Below are 20,661 nucleotides of genomic sequence, written 5' to 3'. Positions count from 1 at the left end.
TCACTACAAAAATATAATTGAGATGAATGACGGACAGTTCTAAAAATCTTTGTTAAAAAGTGAACTTTCTAAACAGGTTCATGTATGGGATCATTCTCAGATTAAGGCTGATTGAGACTTATGGCCGGGCCCTGTGGTTCACGCCCATAATCCCAGCACCTTGGGGGCCTGAGGAGGGTGGATCACTTGAGGCCAGAAGTTCAAGACCAGTCTGACCAACATGGCAAAACCGCATCTCTACTAAAATTACAAAAATTAGTCGGGTGTGGGGGTGCATGCCTGTAGTCCCAGCTTCTCAGGAGGCTGAGGCACAAGAATTGCTTGAACCTGGGAGGCGGAGGCTGCAGTGAGCCGAGATTGCACCACCGCACTCTAGCCTGGGCTATAGAGCGAGACTCTCACAAACAAAAGATTTACTATAATAACCATGGGCCTAATGGGAGTATCAGGAGAGGTGATCTCCCTCTCTGGACTTTGTACGCTTTTGCAATAATTTTAATAACATCACATAAATATTAAAGAAAACAGCAGCCAGAAACCCCCTATGTATTGACCCACAGGAAATATTCTTAGTTCTCAGCTGTATGAGACTAGGTTTGCTTCTAAGAATATTTACATTTTATTCAGTACAATAAGATGTTTTGGAGACCCTCTCTCTGAAACCCTCCCTGTTATTTCTTTTAACCAGGAGTATGGCATCCTGGGAATCTTGTTGGCCTTCTACAAGAAACTTTTGTCTTTAAAATAAAAACCATTTATTTTATTCTTAGCTGCAACAGAACAGTAGCTTCAAAGAGAATTCAGTCAATGTGTGACATTTATCTTTATAGCAAATGGACATAATCTTCCCTCTATCGTATCCCCTTTCAGAGGAGCTGTGTAGCATGTGCTGGGGGCGCAGGGTCACATGAAAGAAACCTCCCCCTCAAGTGTCACGTCTCTCTTGCAGGGCGGAAAGGCTATCAAGTGGTGGACTCTTTAAGGAATTAAATACACCATGACCTGGCAACCACTGAATCCTGTTCAAAAAAGAAGAATAAGGCCAAACCTAAAAGACAATTTTTTTTTGTTCACGGTTTGGACTTCCCTTGACCTAAAGAAGGTCAAAGAAATGCTGGTGTCTAAATTACTCAAGGTGGAATCAGCTTTTCTAGAACATATCTCTTTGTAACTTAAGAATCAACTTTATATGCCTTTTCTTTTTTTGCACATTTTGAGAAATCGCTTTTTAAAAATGAAAGCCCTGCCTGAAATCAGGATGGTGTGTAGTTTATTTTTGTGGCTTTTTGTTGTTGTTCTTGGGGGTGGTTATTATTTGTTTACTTAAGTCATTAGGCAACAGAAACTCTTTTCCCTGCTGTGAGAGGCCAGTGCACCTACGTATTTTGAATTAAACTAAGATTTCCTTCTAAGGGAGAGGAAAGAATAATAATGACAAATGTTTCAAAACAGGGGTGATGGTTCTCACCACATTTCCATAACGCTTCTTAGGTAAACTGAAGGTACATCCCAGTCCAGCCCCAGGTGGCCCCCAAACCAACAGTATGATGTGTGGAAGGTCGGGGAGGGAGGGAGAGAGAAGAAAAGGGAGTTGGGGAGGGTGGAGGGGACAGATGGAGATGACCCACCTTTCCTTCCACTCCTCAGATGCCAAAATCAGGGATCCCCAGTAACACCAAATTGTGTACCCATGATACAAAGACAAATAACAAAATTAGATACTCTATGAACTCCTTATTAACCCATAATCTAGCGAGGCTGCTGGGAAGTGATGACATTCACTTTAACTGAAAAGAGTGAGGGCATCCCCTCTTCTGTTTCCAATCCATGCAATAACAAACAGAACTGGAACGCAGGATGTGTCCACGTGGACATATGGAATATTTTTCATGTAACAATTTCAAGGACCCTCAATTTCTTGGCAGTGATCTTTCCTCATGCATGAGTTTTACAAAATGAAAGATTTTTTAAATAAAATTACTCTGCCAATGAAGCTGCTTCTTCAAGTCTTAGACTGTGAACAGAAGTATGTTGAAATGGGGGAGCTGGTGTGGGGAGGACTTACGTACAAGTCAATCAACACAGGGTTCTATAACCCAAAGCTGAGAAGTTCCTTTCCCTCCTCTTTCAGTTTGAACATTCTGAACATCCATTGATTAAAATATTAAGTGTTTCAGCAATATAATAAATTTAGTAAAAAGCAAAGTAAGAAATGATTTCTTATAGATCTCCTATATTCAATTATTCTGAGAACCCCACTGAGTTGCTGGTACAGATTAAGTGCATTTAAACAAAACAGGAACATAATTTTTCCCTCGGGTGTATTTCCTACAACAAAACAAACAAAAAGTCTACCATTCACTGGAAGTTCATGACCTCTTTCTCATCTTTACACGTATATAGTTGTTTGAGTGAAAAAAATTATATTCACCACTATTGCTGGTTATACCCGAGACTACTTTAATATGACAAAGCTACTACAGTTTGGATTTCAGGAAACATGGTTTTATCAGCCATTTCTTTCCAAGTCTTCAATCAACTAAAGTTTATTATTAATTCTGTTTAAGCTTTTCCAAGTAAAAAATGTCCACTTGAATGTATACTAGAAACACCATTCACACATTTATTCAATAACTAGATATGCAGAATATATATATAATAATTATTTTCATTTTTAAATTTTTATTTTTTTGAGACAGAGTCTCATCCACGCTGGAGTGCAGTGGCAGGATTTCAGCTCACTGCAACTTCTGCCTCCCAAATTCAAGCAACTCTCCTGCCTCAGCCTCCCGAGTAGCTGGGATTACAGGTGCACACCACCATGCCCAGCTAATTTTTGTATTTTTAGTAGAGACGGGGTTTCATCATATTCGTCAGGCTAGTCTCGATCGATCCCGTGACCTCAGGTGACCCACCTGCCTTGGCCCCTCAAAGTGCTGGGATTACAGGCATGAGCCACTGTGTCTGGCCTAAAATTGTTTTATATATAGCCATACCTCTCTTTCTACTGCTACCCCTAAATGAAATTTCTGTAAGTCAAGAGTGATTTTTTCCATTGTAAAATTACCCCAGCCTTCTTTGCTCTTCTCCTTGTTTCCTAATTTTGCCCATTTCTCTCCTTATTTCACCAGATGGCAGGCGAGAAGAGAGGAGAAACGGAACTTAGAACCGATAAACAATCCTAGGATTTTATTGACATTTCAGAAACTCTGGAGTGAACAGTTTGGATCACTGAGAGTCATAAAAGTCCCAGATACCCATTTTCCTCATTGTCTTCTGCCGTTGACTCAAGTTTTGAAGCAACTGTAATTAGCGCATACAGCTCATTCAGCCATTTAAATGGAAATTTGTCATAAATGCATCAAATTGATGTTAACTATGATCATTCAGTCAATTATTTGCCATTCCAAACCCTCTTCATCACTGTTGCTGAAAATAATCAAAAGTTGGCTAGACACACACAATGGCAATGTTTGTACCGATGAAGATGCACATAGCCTACTTCCTGCTCCAGTCTGGCAGGATATCCTTAAGAGACATCTGAAACCCCAACATGCATCCCCAGGAACGTGTATTTGTCATGCACACAATTTTAAAGCAAACCAGAACAAGAAATGGTGTTTCCACTGTGAGAATTCAAGTGACTAAATTTCTCCCTAAAAAGATGAATAATTGTGAATGCTAAGGTCCTATATGACAGCAATTTCTCCTTTGGAAAGACTGCCTCCACTAGAAAAACCTTAGGATTCAAATTTTCCACATGCATATTCCTTCAAAATTGGATTGGATTTGAATTAAATAAAGCATTCACAGGAAATGTGTTGATTATGTTTGATTGACAATCTTTTTTAGAGTTCTTATAGGACAAGAAATTTTAGAATAGGATACGTGAAAAGGGCTTAAATTCCACAAAAAGTAATAAAAATGCTAACATAAAAGTATATGCTGTGATAAATTAGGGCAGAGTAGTTCTTGATTGTACAAAAGTCCATTTGTGATGGAGGCAGCAGGAGTGTGGGCTCTCCCTTGTCCACTATTTCAAAAGCAGTGGGTTTTTTTCCCCCTATGTTCAGTGATGCCATGCACTCCATGACAAAGATGCTTTGATCTTCTCCCATTAAATATATCTTGTATGGACCTAGTCTGAACTTAGTAAGAAAAAAAAAAAATCATTTGTATGAAAGGGAGAGAATGCTGCATGTCTCTAAGATTATTCATTACCTTTCAAAAGTGAAGCTATTTGTGAAGTCTTTGTGTAATACATACATGAAAGACTACTATGCTGCTTACTTAAAGTATTTTTGTTGTGCTCTTGCTTTCTATTCCTGCCTCAGATCAGATGGGGAACCCAACAGAAAAAGGCAACGAATAAGACACCGCGGTTTATAGTCTAGAGGACTTACAAGACGATTGAAAGAAAAGATGCCATACCTGAATTGGAGGGTTTAGAAACTCTTCCCTTAGGAACTGGGAGTAATAATAATTCCAGGGATTGTGCTGGTGGTGGTGGAGGTGGTGGAGGTGGTGGTGGAGGTGGAGGAGTGACTTTTTCTGGTTTCTTCTCTGAAGGCGGAGGCGGTAGAGGGTCCTCAGGCAGCAGCGATGACTTCTCAGCCAGAAGACTGCCCGCAGCCCTTGCTGCCACCTCCTTCAGAAGGGCCGCTGAGGAAGTCATAGAAGCCAGGGAAAGGAAGGAGCTGGCCGGTGGAGGGTGCTCCTGACCGGGAGTCAAACTTCTCTCACTGACCTTCTTGGACAAAGCGGCCAAGGTAGAACTGGCAGACTGGGAGCTAAAAGGGGAGGAAAAGGACTCAAATCGCATGGTCTCCTCAGTCCTGGTGAGAGATTTGTCCTGCAGAACGGCATTGGCTGCAGCTTTCAGTTTTAGGATGGCTGAATCCGGAGACAAGCTGCAGGTGGTGGTTGAGTTTGGCAACCACTTACCTTGATTCCATATAAAACGGTTACTTGGAGTGTATTGGTCATTCTGTTCCTGCTTCTCGGCCAACTTCCTGGCCAGAACACTGAGCTGCTGGGCATGGTGGGAAGGCGGGGAAAAGGAGAGGTTCGAGCCAACGTTTACGGGGGACTCCACTCTGCCATTGGCCGTGGCTGCAGCATCGAGTTTGAGGGAACCAGCCTCCAGCAGCCGCCTCAAGTTGCTGCTCAGGGGCTTGTTGGAGCCTGGGTCATCGTCACACAAAGAAGACACTCCCGGGGAAAGGTGATCTTGACACTGCAGTGAGTCTCGCAGGACCTCACCGTCCAGTGCCACCAGCTCCAGTGTGTGGCTGCTGGGAGTGGTGCTTCCCAAGGAGGTGTCGGGGGACGTGGACTGCTCCTGGATCCGGTCCTCCAGAGACAACTTATAGTTCTCCTGGACTTCCCCAAAGGATGCTTCTGACGGAGTCTCTGAAGAGTTTCCATACCAGTGTTCTCCTTCACTGAGCTCTCCCTCCGCCTCTTCCTGCCTACTAACATCTGGGGAGAATTAAGAAGATCAAGTTTACTCCCAAAGTGAACAATAAGTCTCAAGACATTCAAATGGAGTTGATGACATGCTTTCTCTTCCCTTCCACCCAAGAACCAAATGAAAGGTGGCAACAGCCTTAACAGAATGTCAGACAGACTTGGCAGAAGCCTGAAAAAAGTAAAAAATGCTAAACAGGCAAAGGTAAAAACGTACCCAAGTAGTCCAGATAAGTTGAAATGGAAAAGAAGGAAAAAGAAAAATAGATATGGTAAAGAGGTAATTGGATGAAGAAACTGCTATTTTCAGGGAATGGGGGGAAATGGAAAGAAGCCTATATCCTTGTGAAAAACCAGCACAGTATGTTTAGCACTGTAACAGAATGAGAGAGGCAGCCTGGCATAGTGGGACACACACCGTGAGATACAGACAGTGGGAAGCGCTTCCCTACTTTCTAACTCCATGACTCTAGGCGAGTCACTGAGCTGGTTTGAGAATCCACTTCCTCCAATGTAAGATGCAATTCATTTTTTTTAAAGCTTACCAAAAATGTAAATAATACCTGCTTAACTCACTTCATCGGTTGTTATGAAGCTTAAATCATAATAAGCATGTGATCATGTTTTGAAAACAGTCAAGTACTGTATAAAATCAGAATTCATTAGCAAACACTACTCACATTTCTGACTTCTGACTGTGACAGTATCTCCCATGTTACGCATGCTACCTATTTTAGGGTCCTCAACTCCAGTTATCATCATGCTTGCCATGTTATTATAGGCAGTGATTAGGCATGTGTTCTCTCCCTCCACTAAGAGTCTCTTTTCATTATTTTCTATTTATCGATCCACCAGTACCACTCCCATAGCACTCCCATGCACCAGTTAGGCAGGCTCCTTGCCATTCTAGGGGCATTCTCGAGCCCTGCCACTTTTCTACCTTTTCTCACAATATTCCTTCTATCTGAAATGTCTTTCCCCAGAAAAGCTGACTGTCCAATTCTACTTACCCTTCAACACCCAGCTCAAAGGTTTCTTCCTTACAATTCTCCCTGGAACTCTCAGTCAGAATGAACAAAACTAAGATCTTGCCTTCTTGGAGCTTACATTCCAGTGGGGGAAGACAAGTGTCAAACAAAATTAATAAATGGGTAAATAACATAGCATGCCAGAGGGTGATAAGTCCATGGAAAACCACATAGGGCAGGACATGGAGGATGGGGAGTAATGGGTGGGAAGACAGCTGCAATTTTAAACAGGTGGTCAAGGTGGAGCTTCACAGAAGTGGTGACATTTGAGCAAAGACTTGGAGGAAGTGAGAAACTGACCATGCAGAGGGAGAGTCACTGTGAAGGCCGTCCATGGACGTGTGCTGGCACGTCCATGGAGCAGCACTGAAGCCAGTGTGCGTGGAGTGCAGTGAGTGAGGTCAGAGCAGTGACACAGGAGGTCAGAGAATACCATGAGTGAGTGTGTGTAAGCATGTGTATGACAGTGCGTATGCATGTGTGTGTGTGCATGTGTGCATGCACTGTGGTGCAGGAATGGAGTCACGCAGATCCACAGGATGTTGTGAACTGCAGAAACGTCTTCTGAATTTGGCAAAACTGGGGACCACTGGATGGTTTGTGGCAAGGGAGTATTATGACGTGACTTATGTTGTCAAAGCATTGTTCTGGCTGCTGTGTGGAAAACAGACTCTAGCTACAAGGATGAGCACCAGGAGGCCAGCGAGGAGGCTAGAATCCAGGTGGGGATTACAAAGGCTCAGCTCAGGACTGCAAGGGGTGAGAAGTGACCCAATTAGGTACATATTTTTATTGCAGAGCCAACATTCTCATATTTTGTTTATATTGATTTTATATTACTCTAAATTATCTGTCTACGGTTGGCTTCCTTCTAAAGTGGTGCTCCTAGAAGGCAGGAATTGTATTTTATTATCTGTATATTCCACACTGTGCCTAGCACAATGTCTGGTCCCTAGTAGAGTTCAATGTATGTGTCGGGTTTGAGCCAAAATCCCTCCTTGCGCCAAGTTTTGTCACATAACATGCTGTTTCTGTTTGAAATAGAAATAACTAGAACTAGTAATGCATGAACTATACACTAATACATTGATCTTCCCATGCTATTTAAAGAAGAAATGTCACAAATGACAAATTCTCTTTCATGAAGCTAAAATTCTGCAACTCCTTCCTGAGATTCTTTATTAAGTTATCAAGAAAATGTAAAATATCAAATGGAATTTGCTGGGAAAAAAAGCAGATTAAATTGAATTTTCTCTGTTAAAAACAGTCTGGTTCTTTGTGATCTGCCACATTTCCTTCTTCCCACTTGATTTCAACATTTTTCATCTTTCTTGAAATTGGCGGCAACCCTAAACTCATCATTTTTCCAGTGGCTTCTTGGAGAGATGCTTTTTACCAAACACCAAGCAGTCAACATCGATTTCAACAATAGGGCTAATTTTATGTTTCTTTGGCAAACCACCTTTCTTGATTTCAGATTAAACATCTCATCCTTCAGTAGAATCACATAGGAAGTATCCTATAAATAGTAAGTCAAAAGTTTAAAAATCCCTGCAGTAAGAATTTGTTGAATATCTGCTCAAAGAATCTTTTCTTTAATCTTTACTGTTAAATGAAGTACACTCATTAAGTGAAGTAATGGGAAAATATATTATTCAAATTTAAATACTTTTAGGTCATATGTGTGTCATACCAGAGTAGCTCAAGGTAATCAAGAATGGTCCCAAATTAATGCAGCAGGGTCACCTAACAACATACATAAAATCTAGGTTTTGAGAACCACAAGAAGTTACAACCACACATCTAATCTTGTCATTTTACTCAGACTATAAAACACATTAAGTAAAGGTTACTGGCTGAATCAAAGGCACACGACCACATAGAGCTAATGCAGAAACCAAGAACCCCAAATCTCTCAGCTGGCCCAGTGCTTCTCTGCAAGGCTCCACTGCACAATCTGCAGACAGAACCTCTGAATGATGACTTCTAGAGAGCTCTGAGCAGCTGCTCACCCCCTTTCCATTCCCCGTCCTTCCTGCCAGCCTCTTGAATCAGAAATCAGCAAGGGATTCTCTTAGATAAGGATAGTATTCACTCTTTATCTTCAGATAAATCATCAAGAGGTGAGTACTCATTATTCCTGTACTGTAATCTCTTCATTCCCATTCTGCCTCTTCTTTGTTGCAGTTCGTCAAAAGGAGATCCAAATGCCTAAAGAATTTAGCACATCTACTGGCAAAGTTCCAAAAGCAAAGCTTAATTTCCCAACCCCCTCCACACCCTCAGTGAGCAAGAATATTCCCCCTCCAAACGTGCTGAAACAGGTGAGTGTGCAAAGAGGTAAGAGTGCCAAAGGCTAAAGAAACAGTCAACTCAGGCTCTAATCCTACCAAGCAGTGATAAAGATGTCCGAACTTTCTTGAAAGATACAACAGCTAGTATTTACATTTAAAGCAACTTTCCTAACCTTGTCAAAACACAAACTCAAAACAAACAAGTGAATAAACAAAGTATTTCTTTTTTTTTTTTTTTTTTTTTTGAGACAGTGTCTCACTCTGTCGCCCAGGTTGGAGTGCAGTGGGACGATCTCGGCTCACTGCAAGCTCCGCCTCCTGGGTCCACACCATTCTCCTGCCTCAGCCTCCTGAATAGCTGGGACTACAGGCGCCCGCCACCACATCCGGCTACTTTTTTTTTTTTTTTGTATTTTTAGTAGAGATGAGGTTTCACCATGTTAGCCAGGATGGTCTCGATCTCCTGACCTCGTGATCTGCCCGCCTTGGCCTCCCAAAGTGCTGGGATTACAGGCGTGAGCCACCACACCCAGCCTAAATAAAGTATTTCTTAAACAGAACTGTTTATGGCTCCTCAAATGCCTAGATAATTTCTCAACCATCCATCCCTCTATTGTTTGCAGACTTCATCACTGAGATACACACACCTCTGGACTGCAAGAAAACTTGGATGCATAAAGAGTATTTCTTAAATTCATAATACTCTATTAATCACTTTATTGAAGATGCTGCTACTGAAATTGAGGTTATTCAAGAAAGAAGCTACCATATAATTTTAATGCATGGCATAGAAAGAGAAAGAGCAGAAACTTGAGGAGAAACATACTTGAAATTATTCTGGCAATACCTGAGGTCAAATAAATGGTGGGGGGAGATTTGGGAGAAATGAATGCAAGAAAATGAGGATGTGCAGAGGGTGGGGAAAAATCATAAGAAGCTCAAACAAATATGTCTGTGTTCACAAAACAGCAAGGATTTTCTCCCACTTTTTTTTTTTTTTTTCTTTTTTGCCTGCTGGGCTCCTCTATTTTCATGTACAGTCTCATCAAGGAGTTCTTGCAGGCTGCAGTGGTCCAGCTATGGTGAGCTCTCCTGCAGAGTCTGTAGGACAACCTGCACCTTTCCTAGCCTGGAATTTCCTTTCACACTACATCCTGAGAAAAAGTTCTCTCATTGTGGAGCTCAAAACAAAGCATTCCTGAAATCTAGAGGATGAATTTGCTGGACACAACAAACTTCAGAACATGCAAGCCTTGACTTTTCTGTCTCTCTTTCACAATCTGAGAAGTCTCAAGCAGCAAGACACCTCCACTTTCCAGTCTGCCAACCAGCACAGACTCTTTACATGGAATCACAGAACAGCACCATACAAGCCAGGGTCCTGGAAGTGCTTCCTGTGGTACATTGACTGTGGATTTCACAGCTTTCTTAACCAAGGCTTCCCGGGGAAGCCTCTAAATGGCCAATGTAAATAACTTCCTTGTAAATACATTATTTTTAACCTCCAGAGAAGAAAGCTATTTCCATTGCTAATTTTACAACAACCTCTGTCTCTGACTGTCAGGTTCACACTCATTGTTGTCAATTTTACACAACAGTCTGTTTTTGTGTGTGTTTTCCCTTTAAATCAAAAACACAAAGAATTAAGAATAGCAATGGTGCAATTACAGAATGAAAATATGCTGAATAAATTTTGTTTCCATGTGGCGAATATTTCTCCTTTGGGGAAAACAAAACAAAATTCCACTACCTAACACATTTATTTATAATTCAGTTCTCAAGCAGCAACTCAGTAACTTGATATCTACAACTCTTGCTGCATTCTCGGTAGAGAATGTCTTTTCAACTCACTTCCTTTTTGGTTTGACAGTTTTAATCAGATGCATTTAATTGGACCAATATACATCTCAGAGCATCCTCGTTCAGAAAGATTGTGAGTGCAAAGTGAAAAAAATATATAACACAGAGACACCTATTAATTTTCATGCTTTTTTTGAAGCAAGTGGAGAAGAAAGCCTAAAAGTTCCATTTCTAAATCTACTCGCAAACTAGTACCACCAGTCAGTCCATATGAATCTAGCCAGCAGGTTTTAATGAGAACAGGACTTAAATTCTTAGGACTCAGCTGGCATAGGATTGGAGAGATGCTTTCTCACGGTCAACTCTCTAATAATCAGTGTCTCCAACACTCTCTTCTTGTGACCACAGATATGTTCACCTGGTACCTACGAACCAACCTTCTGGTTTATTTTCTTGTAAAAATCTTGTAAGTTTTCCCCTTCCTACAAATACACCTCTATAGCTAAATATCTATGTCTTTTAAGATCATACATTTCCATTAGCATTATCAGTTATAATAAGTGCTGCAAATCATGCAACCAACTTTTACATGCAGTTTTACATAAAAGTCGTTTGTAAAGTTTAATGCAAAAGTTATTATCAGCAAAACCAGTGCTACTAATTGGCTTAATTCAACGAGTATTTACTGATCACCTACTATGTTCAGGGAACTGTTCCCCACGAAGGGAAACTCAGAGACACAGCAGTCTCTGGCATAAACGTTTCTAATCAACAGAAGAGTGAGGGTTTCACGAGCATTCAAAGCATAATGACTGGTGCCACCATACAGAAGCAGCAAGGGTTGTGCAAGCACAAAAGAGGGAATAATTAACTCCAGCGGTTGAGGTGGCTTTGGAAATGGACCTCAAAGGATGAGAGTGATTTTTCTGGTAGACAGAAATTTATTTACAAGCAGCCTTGCTCCTCAGCAAATTATCAAAAAGGAAATATGCCAGTCATGGAGAAAGCTAATATTCAAGTGATATATGCTGGATAAATTAACCCAATGAAAAAATTGTATATTTTTATAAAATACACTATCTTCACATTTTAAAAATATACTATCTATTGATTTGTCAAAAGTAGACCTTACCAACTATTTTACCATACTCACCAGTTTTGAAATCAAACTATTACATTATAAATACCTGGAGGCAGGGCTATGAGTTAGTCATTTTTGTGTTCCTTCTCGATGCCCTGCTCATAGTAGGGGTAGCTGGGCTCCTGTGGTTGTAAATGACAGAAAACCAGCAGGACCGCATAAAGCAATAAGGGAATTTTCTCAGTTCCTGTACCAAACAATAAAAGGGGCACAATGGAGCCAGCATCAGATAGGATGTCGAAAGCACCATCAGGGCTCTCTCTCATTCGCCTCTAGTCTCTTCCTCTCAGGCCACTTTTCCCAGGAGGCTGAAAACCTGGCTGCAACCGGTTCTGGGTTTTCACTCTCAATGACTTCCCACTAGAGAAAGGTCTTTCCGCCTCTGATTGGCCTGCTGGAGGTCATGTTCCCCTCCCTGGGCCTATCACTGAAGCCAGGGGGCGGGTTCTACAATGGGCTCAATGTGGGTCACAGAAGAAAGGAGAGGGAAGAGGTATTAGGAAGACAAAAGCAATGACCTCTATAATGTTTAATAAAGGTTTCTTCTGCCGCATATCAGCCTGTTCTGTACCAATTTTATGATGCTAAGCATAAAACACACCCGCATTTAGGCCGGTTTTACTTGCCAAGTTTTAAATTGTCCCTTTGTAGCCTGAAAGCCTTAGCACATCCCCCACACCAGGTCTGCCTGAAACTAAGAGACCTCTCGTTTCTTCAGGGCTCCAAGTCCACAGTCTGAGGTAAATGTACGGCCGGCAATCGGCTCCACAGGACAGAGACTCGGAGATTACAGTTATCGAAATATGGATGTCCAGGACACCCAACCGCTGTCAGCGTGCCCAGGAAGAAAATGTAAGAACTCCTAGTTATTTAAAACTGCCAGGGTGGAGAAGACAACCAGATTCCTGTCACCAGTCCAGCTAGGGAAAAGGTGCCGCAAAGGCATGAGGAAGTGAGAGGAAGTCTGGAGAGGAGAGGAGTCCACAAAGGGAGCGGGCAGGGTTGGGGGGTGAGGGGCTCCTGGGTCAAGACGAGCATTTGGCACTCAGCAACATTTTCAAATCACTATTCTAAATGACAATGAGTAAAATAAAGGTAACACAAATGAACACATCACTCCTCTGCAGAGTGAGTTCCAAACAGTAGCTAAGTCAGTTTCAGTATTCTCATAAGGTGCTTAGCCAGACCTTCCATGGCCGAGGAACTGTCCGTGCTCCTCCCTCTAGCTGCCCATCTCAGCAGGAATGGCAACTCCTCCATCCTTCCAATTGCTTAGACCCAAAACCATGCCACCTCCCTTGACTCTTCTCTTTCTCTCAGACCTCATATCCAATTCATTCTCGGATTCAGTTGGTTCTACCTTCAACAGAGGTACCAAATCTGGCCACTTTGCACCATTTCCAACACTACTACCACCCTGGTATCCAGTGCTGCCATCCCCCACCTGTACTATGGCAGTAGCCTTCCAACTGGTCTCCTCACTTCCCAACCTTGCCCCATTACTCTCAACCAGCAGCCAAAGTGAGTTCTCAAAAATAGTATGTCAAATCCCATTACTCCCATCCCCAAAACCTCCACAATGGTTTCCCATGTTTCTCAGAATAAAATACAAAATTCTTACCTGGAACTCAAGGCATCCCTAATCCGTCTCCTTATGACCTCCTCTCCTAACACTCTCCCCTACTAGGAAAGTAAGCTCCTGCCTCAGGGCCTTTGCAATTGCTCTTCCTTTGCCTGAAATCCCTTTTCCCACACAATAGCCACATGCCTAATTCCCCTAATTCCTCAGGTCTGCCCTCAAACCTCACTGTTTTTTAGAATACAAGCTCCAAGAAAAGACTTTGTTTTGGTTGCTGCTGCATCCTCAAAAGGCATTTAGGATGGTACAAACACAAAGCAGGCACTCAATTATTATTTGTCCAATGGATAAATGAAATGGAAGAATAGGCTGAACAATCATAAAGGTAACACCTGTCAGTGACGGAAATGAGAACTATTTTCAAAACTGTAAATTAGAATGCTATTTTTCTCATGTGAGTCAAACATGGAACAGAGAAAAAGCCTGTTTCGCAAACTTTTCCACCAGTTTCCCCAATGGCCAAGAAAGAACAGCACTATAGGGGAACATGGTATTAAATTTGCAGCCCCCTCAAAGCCCCAACTTTCTTTGAGCTTTAGTTTAACATTTCAGGTGACTTCTGCATTCCACTCTATACACAGCTGTGCCATCAAGGAAAGCAGCCTGTTTCTCCATGTACCCACCTGCTCTGAAGAAACATGTACCCTGTTTGTAGAAGCAAGAATGTATAAAAATATCTAGCACAATGCCAAGAGCTCAGTAATGGATGACTATCATTATTACTGCTATTACTAACCAGAAAACTGTACTAGACCTATTAACCCCACTTTCAAAGACAAAAGCAAAGGCACAGAGGATAAAGTAACTTGCCAGTATAATACAATTAATCTGTAAGATATCAAAAACTATTCATTATACTTGAATTTTGTTACATGAATTATTTTACAGATAGAAAAGCCTTGGAAATCTAGTCTATATGGCTAGTCTCTAGTTAGAGGCCTAGAGAGGGCCAGAGATTTGCCCAAGGTCCCCTAGATGATTTCCAAACATAGGCAGTGCTTGAGCTCAGATGTCCCAATATTACCAAATCATGGTACTTTTCAATCAGCATTAAGTGAATGAATGATTTCTAGAACAAGCTCCTGCACACAGTAGGCTCCCAATAAACATTTGTTGAATGAATGAACAATCATGAAAACACATCTGGAGCTATGAGAGACGTTTTCATATTTATCAGCAAATTTCATCCTTACAATAATTTTATATGGGAAACCAAACTCTTCATTTTACAGACCAGAAAACCAAAGTTCCAAAAAGTTAATGGCTTACATAACATGCATGCTTACTGAGTGACAAAGCCAAGTTGAAACCCAAATATTTAGAACATCTGACAATATGAGGAGCTTGACAAAAAAATAATTTTTCAGGTAACCAAAAATTACCAAAGTACCATCAAGTACTCAATATTTTTAAAATTTTATTTTGATGGGATTTAAAAGTCCATATATACTTAAACATAATATGTTGATGCTGTTATTATGTTTGTTATACATAAGTGTGTTTCAGGAGCTACTGGAATTTTTCAGCAGTTTGTCCCTCCATTGAATGGCCCAAAGCAACAATATATTTTAAGTTCTTATTCCTACTTTAATAGTCTTTTTGAATACTTTTGTTCTCCATTATACCCTCAGCAGAGACCCTTTCTCCTATACTTAGAACTCTTTGTATGCATAAACTGAGATAAAAATCACCAGGCTTATTAAAACTGTGTACAAACGTGAAATGAATACCTAGTTTCATGGGTTGAATTGTGTTCCCTCGAAAGATATTGAAGTTCTAGCCCCCAGTACATGTGACTGTGACCTTATTTGGAAATAGGCTTCTGCAGATAATCAAGTGAAGATGAGGTCACTAGGGTGGACTCAAATCCAGTATGACTGGTGTCCTTATAAAAGGGGGAAATTTGGATGCAGAGACACACATGCACACAGGAAGAACACCATGAGATGAGTTATGCTGTCACAAGCCTAGAAACTACCAGAAGCTGGGCGAGAGGCCTGGAACAGACCCTTCCCTACCACCTTCACGGGGAGTGTGGCCTTGTGGACACCTTGAGCTCAGACTTTTTAGCCTCCAGAATTGTGAGACAATAAATTTCTGTAGTTTCAGCACTGATTTGTGATACTTTGTTACAGCAACCCAAGAAAACTAGTATATTTGGATGAAGGCCTAAGGCATTTTTCCTGGATTTGTTCACCTCTGGATTCTCAACTATAGCCTCAGTTTGTAATGTCGTTTTTGTAATAAGCTGGGTATTATTACATAAAACTGACCACACTGCTGATCAGTGTTACGTGCTATGAGGCTGGAAGGACTATGTGTGGACTAATAAGTTATTTTTGCTTATCTCTCAATTTTAGTCAAATTTCTTTCAAATGAAAGGTTTAAAAACAATAGGCCAAGCATGGTGGCTCACACCTATAATCCCAGCACTTTTGGAGATCAAGGCTTATGGATCACTTGAGCTCAGGAGTTCAAGACCAGCCTGGGTAATATGGCGAAACTGCATCTCTATCAAAAATACAAAAATTAGCCAGGTGTGGTGGTGCATGCCTATGGTCCTAGCTACTCGGAAGGCTGAAGCAGAAGGATAACTTGAGCCCAGGAAGCAGAGGTTGCCGTGAATCATGACTGCACCACTGCATTCCAGCCTGGGCAACAGAGTGAGACCCTGTCTCAAAAAAAAAAAAAAAAAAAAGACATTACCAAAAGAGGCCTTTTCTTACTAGGGCTACTTAGAGATATCCAAAGGAAAAAAATACTCATCCTTACATCCTTACTCACATTTCAGCAAATTAACATGAAAATCTTTTCTTTTGTTGAAAAGATAGCTTGAATTTACTCACCAAAAGGCCAGTCGAAAGACCAAAATGGGACTGGTTAGTCCACGGACTGATTACTTGCTCCCTCACCCTTTCATACACCTCTATATTACAAAAGGCACATAGAATCTGTCCCATCAAGCAATCAGAAGTAAATTTACCATGGCTACCACATCGTTATCAGAAAAATTGTCTAAGGCTGATAAATCGGTTGATTATCTGCTTCCTTGACTTTTGTTTCTTTTTGTATAAATGTTTTCATTTTAACATTACCAATACTTGTCAGAAGATCAGTAATAAATTACCAAACTACTGAAATCACCAGAAGTCTTTACCAGATCAAAGAACCTAACCAAAAATGAACTCCTCCAACAGCCCTAACCATATAACAATGCACTCTACAGTCTAAGAAATAGCATTCTATGGATAAATGAATGGCTACTTATCAAAATCTTAGCTTATACATAAAATGATACATTCCTTTGTAGACACACACACACACATACACCAAGAGCACTGGCATCATGTACCTTGTAATGAAACATATTATAGTCATCATCATTTTGTCTGCCAAAGAAAAACTTCACACAGTAAGTCCTTTATTTACTAAAAAATATACATATATCCAGAAAGAATAGGGCCGTGGGAGACAAGAGACTTAGCAAGGGAAAAGAGACAAAATAGCTTTTATTTAGTGCTTAAATACATACAAAACAAAAGCTTCAAGGAGGCAGCTTCCCCTAACATGCCCCCTGCAACCCGCCAACACATTCACAAAACGATATTGGTGCAATTGATTGTATTATAACATTTTTTACCAGTTATGCACAAGAATCCATGAGAGCAAAGGACAATCCATTTCAAGGACAGCCCTAACTCAAAGTTAACTTTAAACACTGATTTAGGCCAAGCGTTTTAACCTTTACTCCTACTAGGCTTTATGCCAGGGCTGCTATCAAGTGGTCAAATGTATTCTTATTCCTTATCTCCTTTTATTTTCCCTGCCCACCTTCTGGTACACACAGAAGTCAACAATAGAGAGCAAAAAAACAACAAAAATTAACAAAAATGGCAATCAACCAAGAAGCTAAGGTAATTCCAAGGGCCAGGATACCCCACAGCTAAATTAACATTCCCTTAACAACTCAAGTCCAGTGGTTTTACCCATTTAATTCTCTTTGAAGAATCCTGAAGGTACCTTCCTTTATTCTTGGGCAGTCCTCAGGCATGCCCTTGGGGTTTTCACTAAGAGGGCTTTTCTAGATCTTTCACCTAAAAGAAACCCAGCACTGTTTTCTAGGACTTTGTCACCAGCAGTGATGCTCCGGAGGAGCCATTCATTCCATCCCCAACAACACTCCGATGCTTCTTGTCTTAGTTGATTTCAGTTGCTAAAACAGAATACTTAAGGCTGGGTAATTTATAAGGAACAGAAATTTACTACCTCACAGTTCTGCAGCCCTTGGGGCCACACGTAGTGTGGGTCTTCTTGCTGCATCATGACAACAGAAAGCATCCTGTGCTGAGAGAGAGCGAGAGCAAGAGATGGCCAAATTCACTTTTATAAAAACTCATTCTCTTGGCCGGGCTCAGTGGCTCACACCTGTAATCCCAGCACTTTGGGAAGCTGAGGCAGGCAGATCACCTGAGGTTGGGAGTTCAAGACCAGCCTGACCAACATGGAGAAACCCCGTGTCTACTAAAAATACAAAATTAGTCAGGCGTGATGGCGCATGCCTATAATTCCAGCTACTCGGGAGGCTGAGGCAGGAGAATCACTTGAACCTGGGAGGCAGAGGTTGCCATGAGCCGAGATCGTGCCATTGCACTCCAGCCCAGGCAACAAGAGTGAAACTTTGTCTCCAAAAAAAAAAGAAAAAAAAAATCCCTCTCCCAATAACCAACACACTCCCGAGATAGGGATATTAATCCATTCATAGGGCAGAACTCTCCTGACATAATCACCTCTTAAAGGTTCCACCTCTCAACACTATTGCATTGAGGATTGAGTTTCCAACATATAAATTCTGGGGGACACATTCAAACCACAGCATTCCACCTTTGGCTCCAAAAATTCATGTCCTTCTCACATGCAAAAGATATTCATTCCATCCCAATAGCCCCAAAAGTCTTAACTTCTTTCATCATCAACTCAAAAATCCAAAAGTCCAGAGTCTAATCTAAATTAGATATGGGTAAGACTCAAGGTACAATTCATCCTGAGACAAATTTCCCTCCAGCTGTAAGCCTGTAAAATTAAACAAGTTATCTACTTCCAAAATACAATGGTGGGATAGGCATAGAATAGACATTCTCATTCCAAAGGGAGAAATAAGCAAGAAAATGGGGTAACTGGTCCTGAGTAAGTCCAAAACCCAACAGGGAAAACAATATTAAATCTTAAGATGCCAGAATAATCTCCTTTGACTCCATGTCCCCAATCCCCTGTACACTGGGGTGGGGGTTGGGCCACCAATGCCTCAGGTAGCCCCACCCCATGGCTTTACTGGGTTCAGTTCATCCAGTAGCTCTCAAGGGTTGGTCTTATGCCTGCAGCTTTCCCAGCCTGGAGCTGCATGCTCCCCTACTTCTACAGCTCCACTAGGAATTGCCCTAGTTGGGGGCTCCCTGCAAGCTCTGTTCCTGCAGAAAGTTGCTGCCTGGGCCCCTAGGCAGTTGTGAAATCTAGATGGAGGAAGCCATATGCCTACAGCTCTTGAATTCTGAGCACCTGCACACTTCTACCACATGGACATAGCCAAGATTTGCTGCTTCCACCTTCGAAAGCTGTGACACCTGGGGTGACCTGGGAGCATGATCTGTACTAGAATGCGGAGAGCAAAGACTTACAGCAGCCCTAGGCAGCAACCCGTGTCCCAAGGGCACCCGAGGCCTCTCTTTTGACATTTCCTTTCCCCAGGCCTTGGCACTCTGGGCCTGTGATGGAAAGGGAGCACTGCTGATCTCCAAAGTACCTTTAGGGTCATTCTCTCATCATCTTTTGGTTTCCTTCTATCCATGTTAATCTCCTTATCGATCAATCAGTTGCTCGGCCACACCCATGGTTTCCTCTTCTGAAAATGTTCTTTTATTCTCTGCTACATAGCCAGGCTGAGAATCCTTCAAATTCCTCATTTCTGTTTCCCTTTTAATTATAAATTTCATCATTAAATCATTTCTCTCTTCTCTCAGTTTACTGTATGAAGTTAATAGAAGCCATGTAGCTCCTTCAACATTTTGCTTAGAAATTTCTCTCAAGAGATACCCTAGTTGATGGCTCTTAAATTCTGCCTTCCTAAAAGCCCGAGGGTATGGACACAATTTGGCCAAGTTCTTTGCCACATCATAACAAGGATGGCCTTTACTTGTTTCCAATAATTCCTCTTTTCTATCTGAGATCCCATCAGAATGGCCTTTACTGTCCATACTTCTACCAACATTCCGATCACAGCCCCTTAATTAATCTGAGAAGTTTCTTAGTTTGCCACTAGCTCTCTTCTTCTGAGACCTCACCAGAATTGCCCTTAATGCTCTATTTATAGAAATATAGGCTTTTTCTAACCTGCTCCTCCAAATTCTTCTAGTCTGTCCATTACCTAGTTCCAGAGCTACTCCACATTTTCAAGTATTTGTTACAGAAACAGCCCCACTTCTTAGTACCAATTTTCTGTCTCAGTCCATTTTGTGTTACTATAACAAAACACCCAAGACAGGGTAATTTATAAAGAACAGAAATGTATTGGGCTCACAGTTCTGGAGGCCGGGAAGTCCAAGATCAAGGAGCTGCATCTTGTGAGGGCCTTTTTGCTGCATCATAACATAGTGGAAGGCATCACTTGGAGACAGAGAGAGCAAGAGAGGGCCAAACTGGTTTTTGTAACAAACCCACTCCCATGATAATAATATGAATCCAGCTATGAAGCCAGAGCCTCTTAAGGTCTCTCTTGATTACTTCTTAAAGGCCCCACCTCTCAACACTGTTGCATTGGCAATTGTTTCAAACCCATGAACTTTGGGGAACACACTCAAACCATAGCACTTTGGAAAATGCATCAAGTGGTAAGATTGAAGTTCAGAAACATGCTCTACTGCTACTTTGGATAAGGCTCAACTCCAAGGTAGCTGGTCCAAAAAAAAAAGAAAAAATGGCATTCATATGTCATTTCCTGGGAGTGACCACTTACATTATTCCTACATCAGTTCCTCTGGTTCTGTCTGTTAAGTGCCCTAATTTTGTATTTGAATAAAAATACCACTTCTTTTTCACCTAAGAACTGTCTGTAGTTCTGTAGCTGCAACATTCCCACATATTATAAGAATTTCATTAACCAGCTTATCCTCCACTCAAAACTGGTATTTGAAAAGGAGAGTGCACTTTGGGAGGCTGAGACGGGCGGATCACGAGGTCAGGAGATCGAGACCATCCTGGCTAACACGGTGAAACCCCGTCTCTACTAAAAATACAAAA

The 20,661-nt window shown here is 41.5% G+C and overlaps 1 protein-coding gene across 3 annotated transcripts in view; it reads right to left on the bottom strand.

The window, feature by feature from the left end:
- The window catches only part of ZNF827 (zinc finger protein 827), a 180,804-nt gene that overhangs the window by 134,125 nt on the left and 26,018 nt on the right, over window positions 1-20,661 (bottom strand). For 2 of the 3 annotated variants that reach the window (XM_011956882.1, XM_011956890.1), the window contains exon 2: window positions 4,432-5,481. The exons of the other annotated variant lie outside the window; for it this stretch is intronic. In XM_011956882.1, the coding sequence (XP_011812272.1) occupies window positions 4,432-5,481 (1,050 nt within the window). The remainder of the gene's footprint in view (window positions 1-4,431; window positions 5,482-20,661) is intronic. 3 annotated transcript variants of the gene reach the window in all.

Source organism: Colobus angolensis, unplaced genomic scaffold (assembly GCF_000951035.1).
Source record: "Colobus angolensis palliatus isolate OR3802 unplaced genomic scaffold, Cang.pa_1.0 Scaffold111, whole genome shotgun sequence".
Lineage (NCBI taxonomy): Eukaryota > Metazoa > Chordata > Mammalia > Primates > Cercopithecidae > Colobus > Colobus angolensis.
Note: the sequence above shows the minus strand (reverse complement) of the source record. Positions and strands in the feature narration are given on the sequence as shown.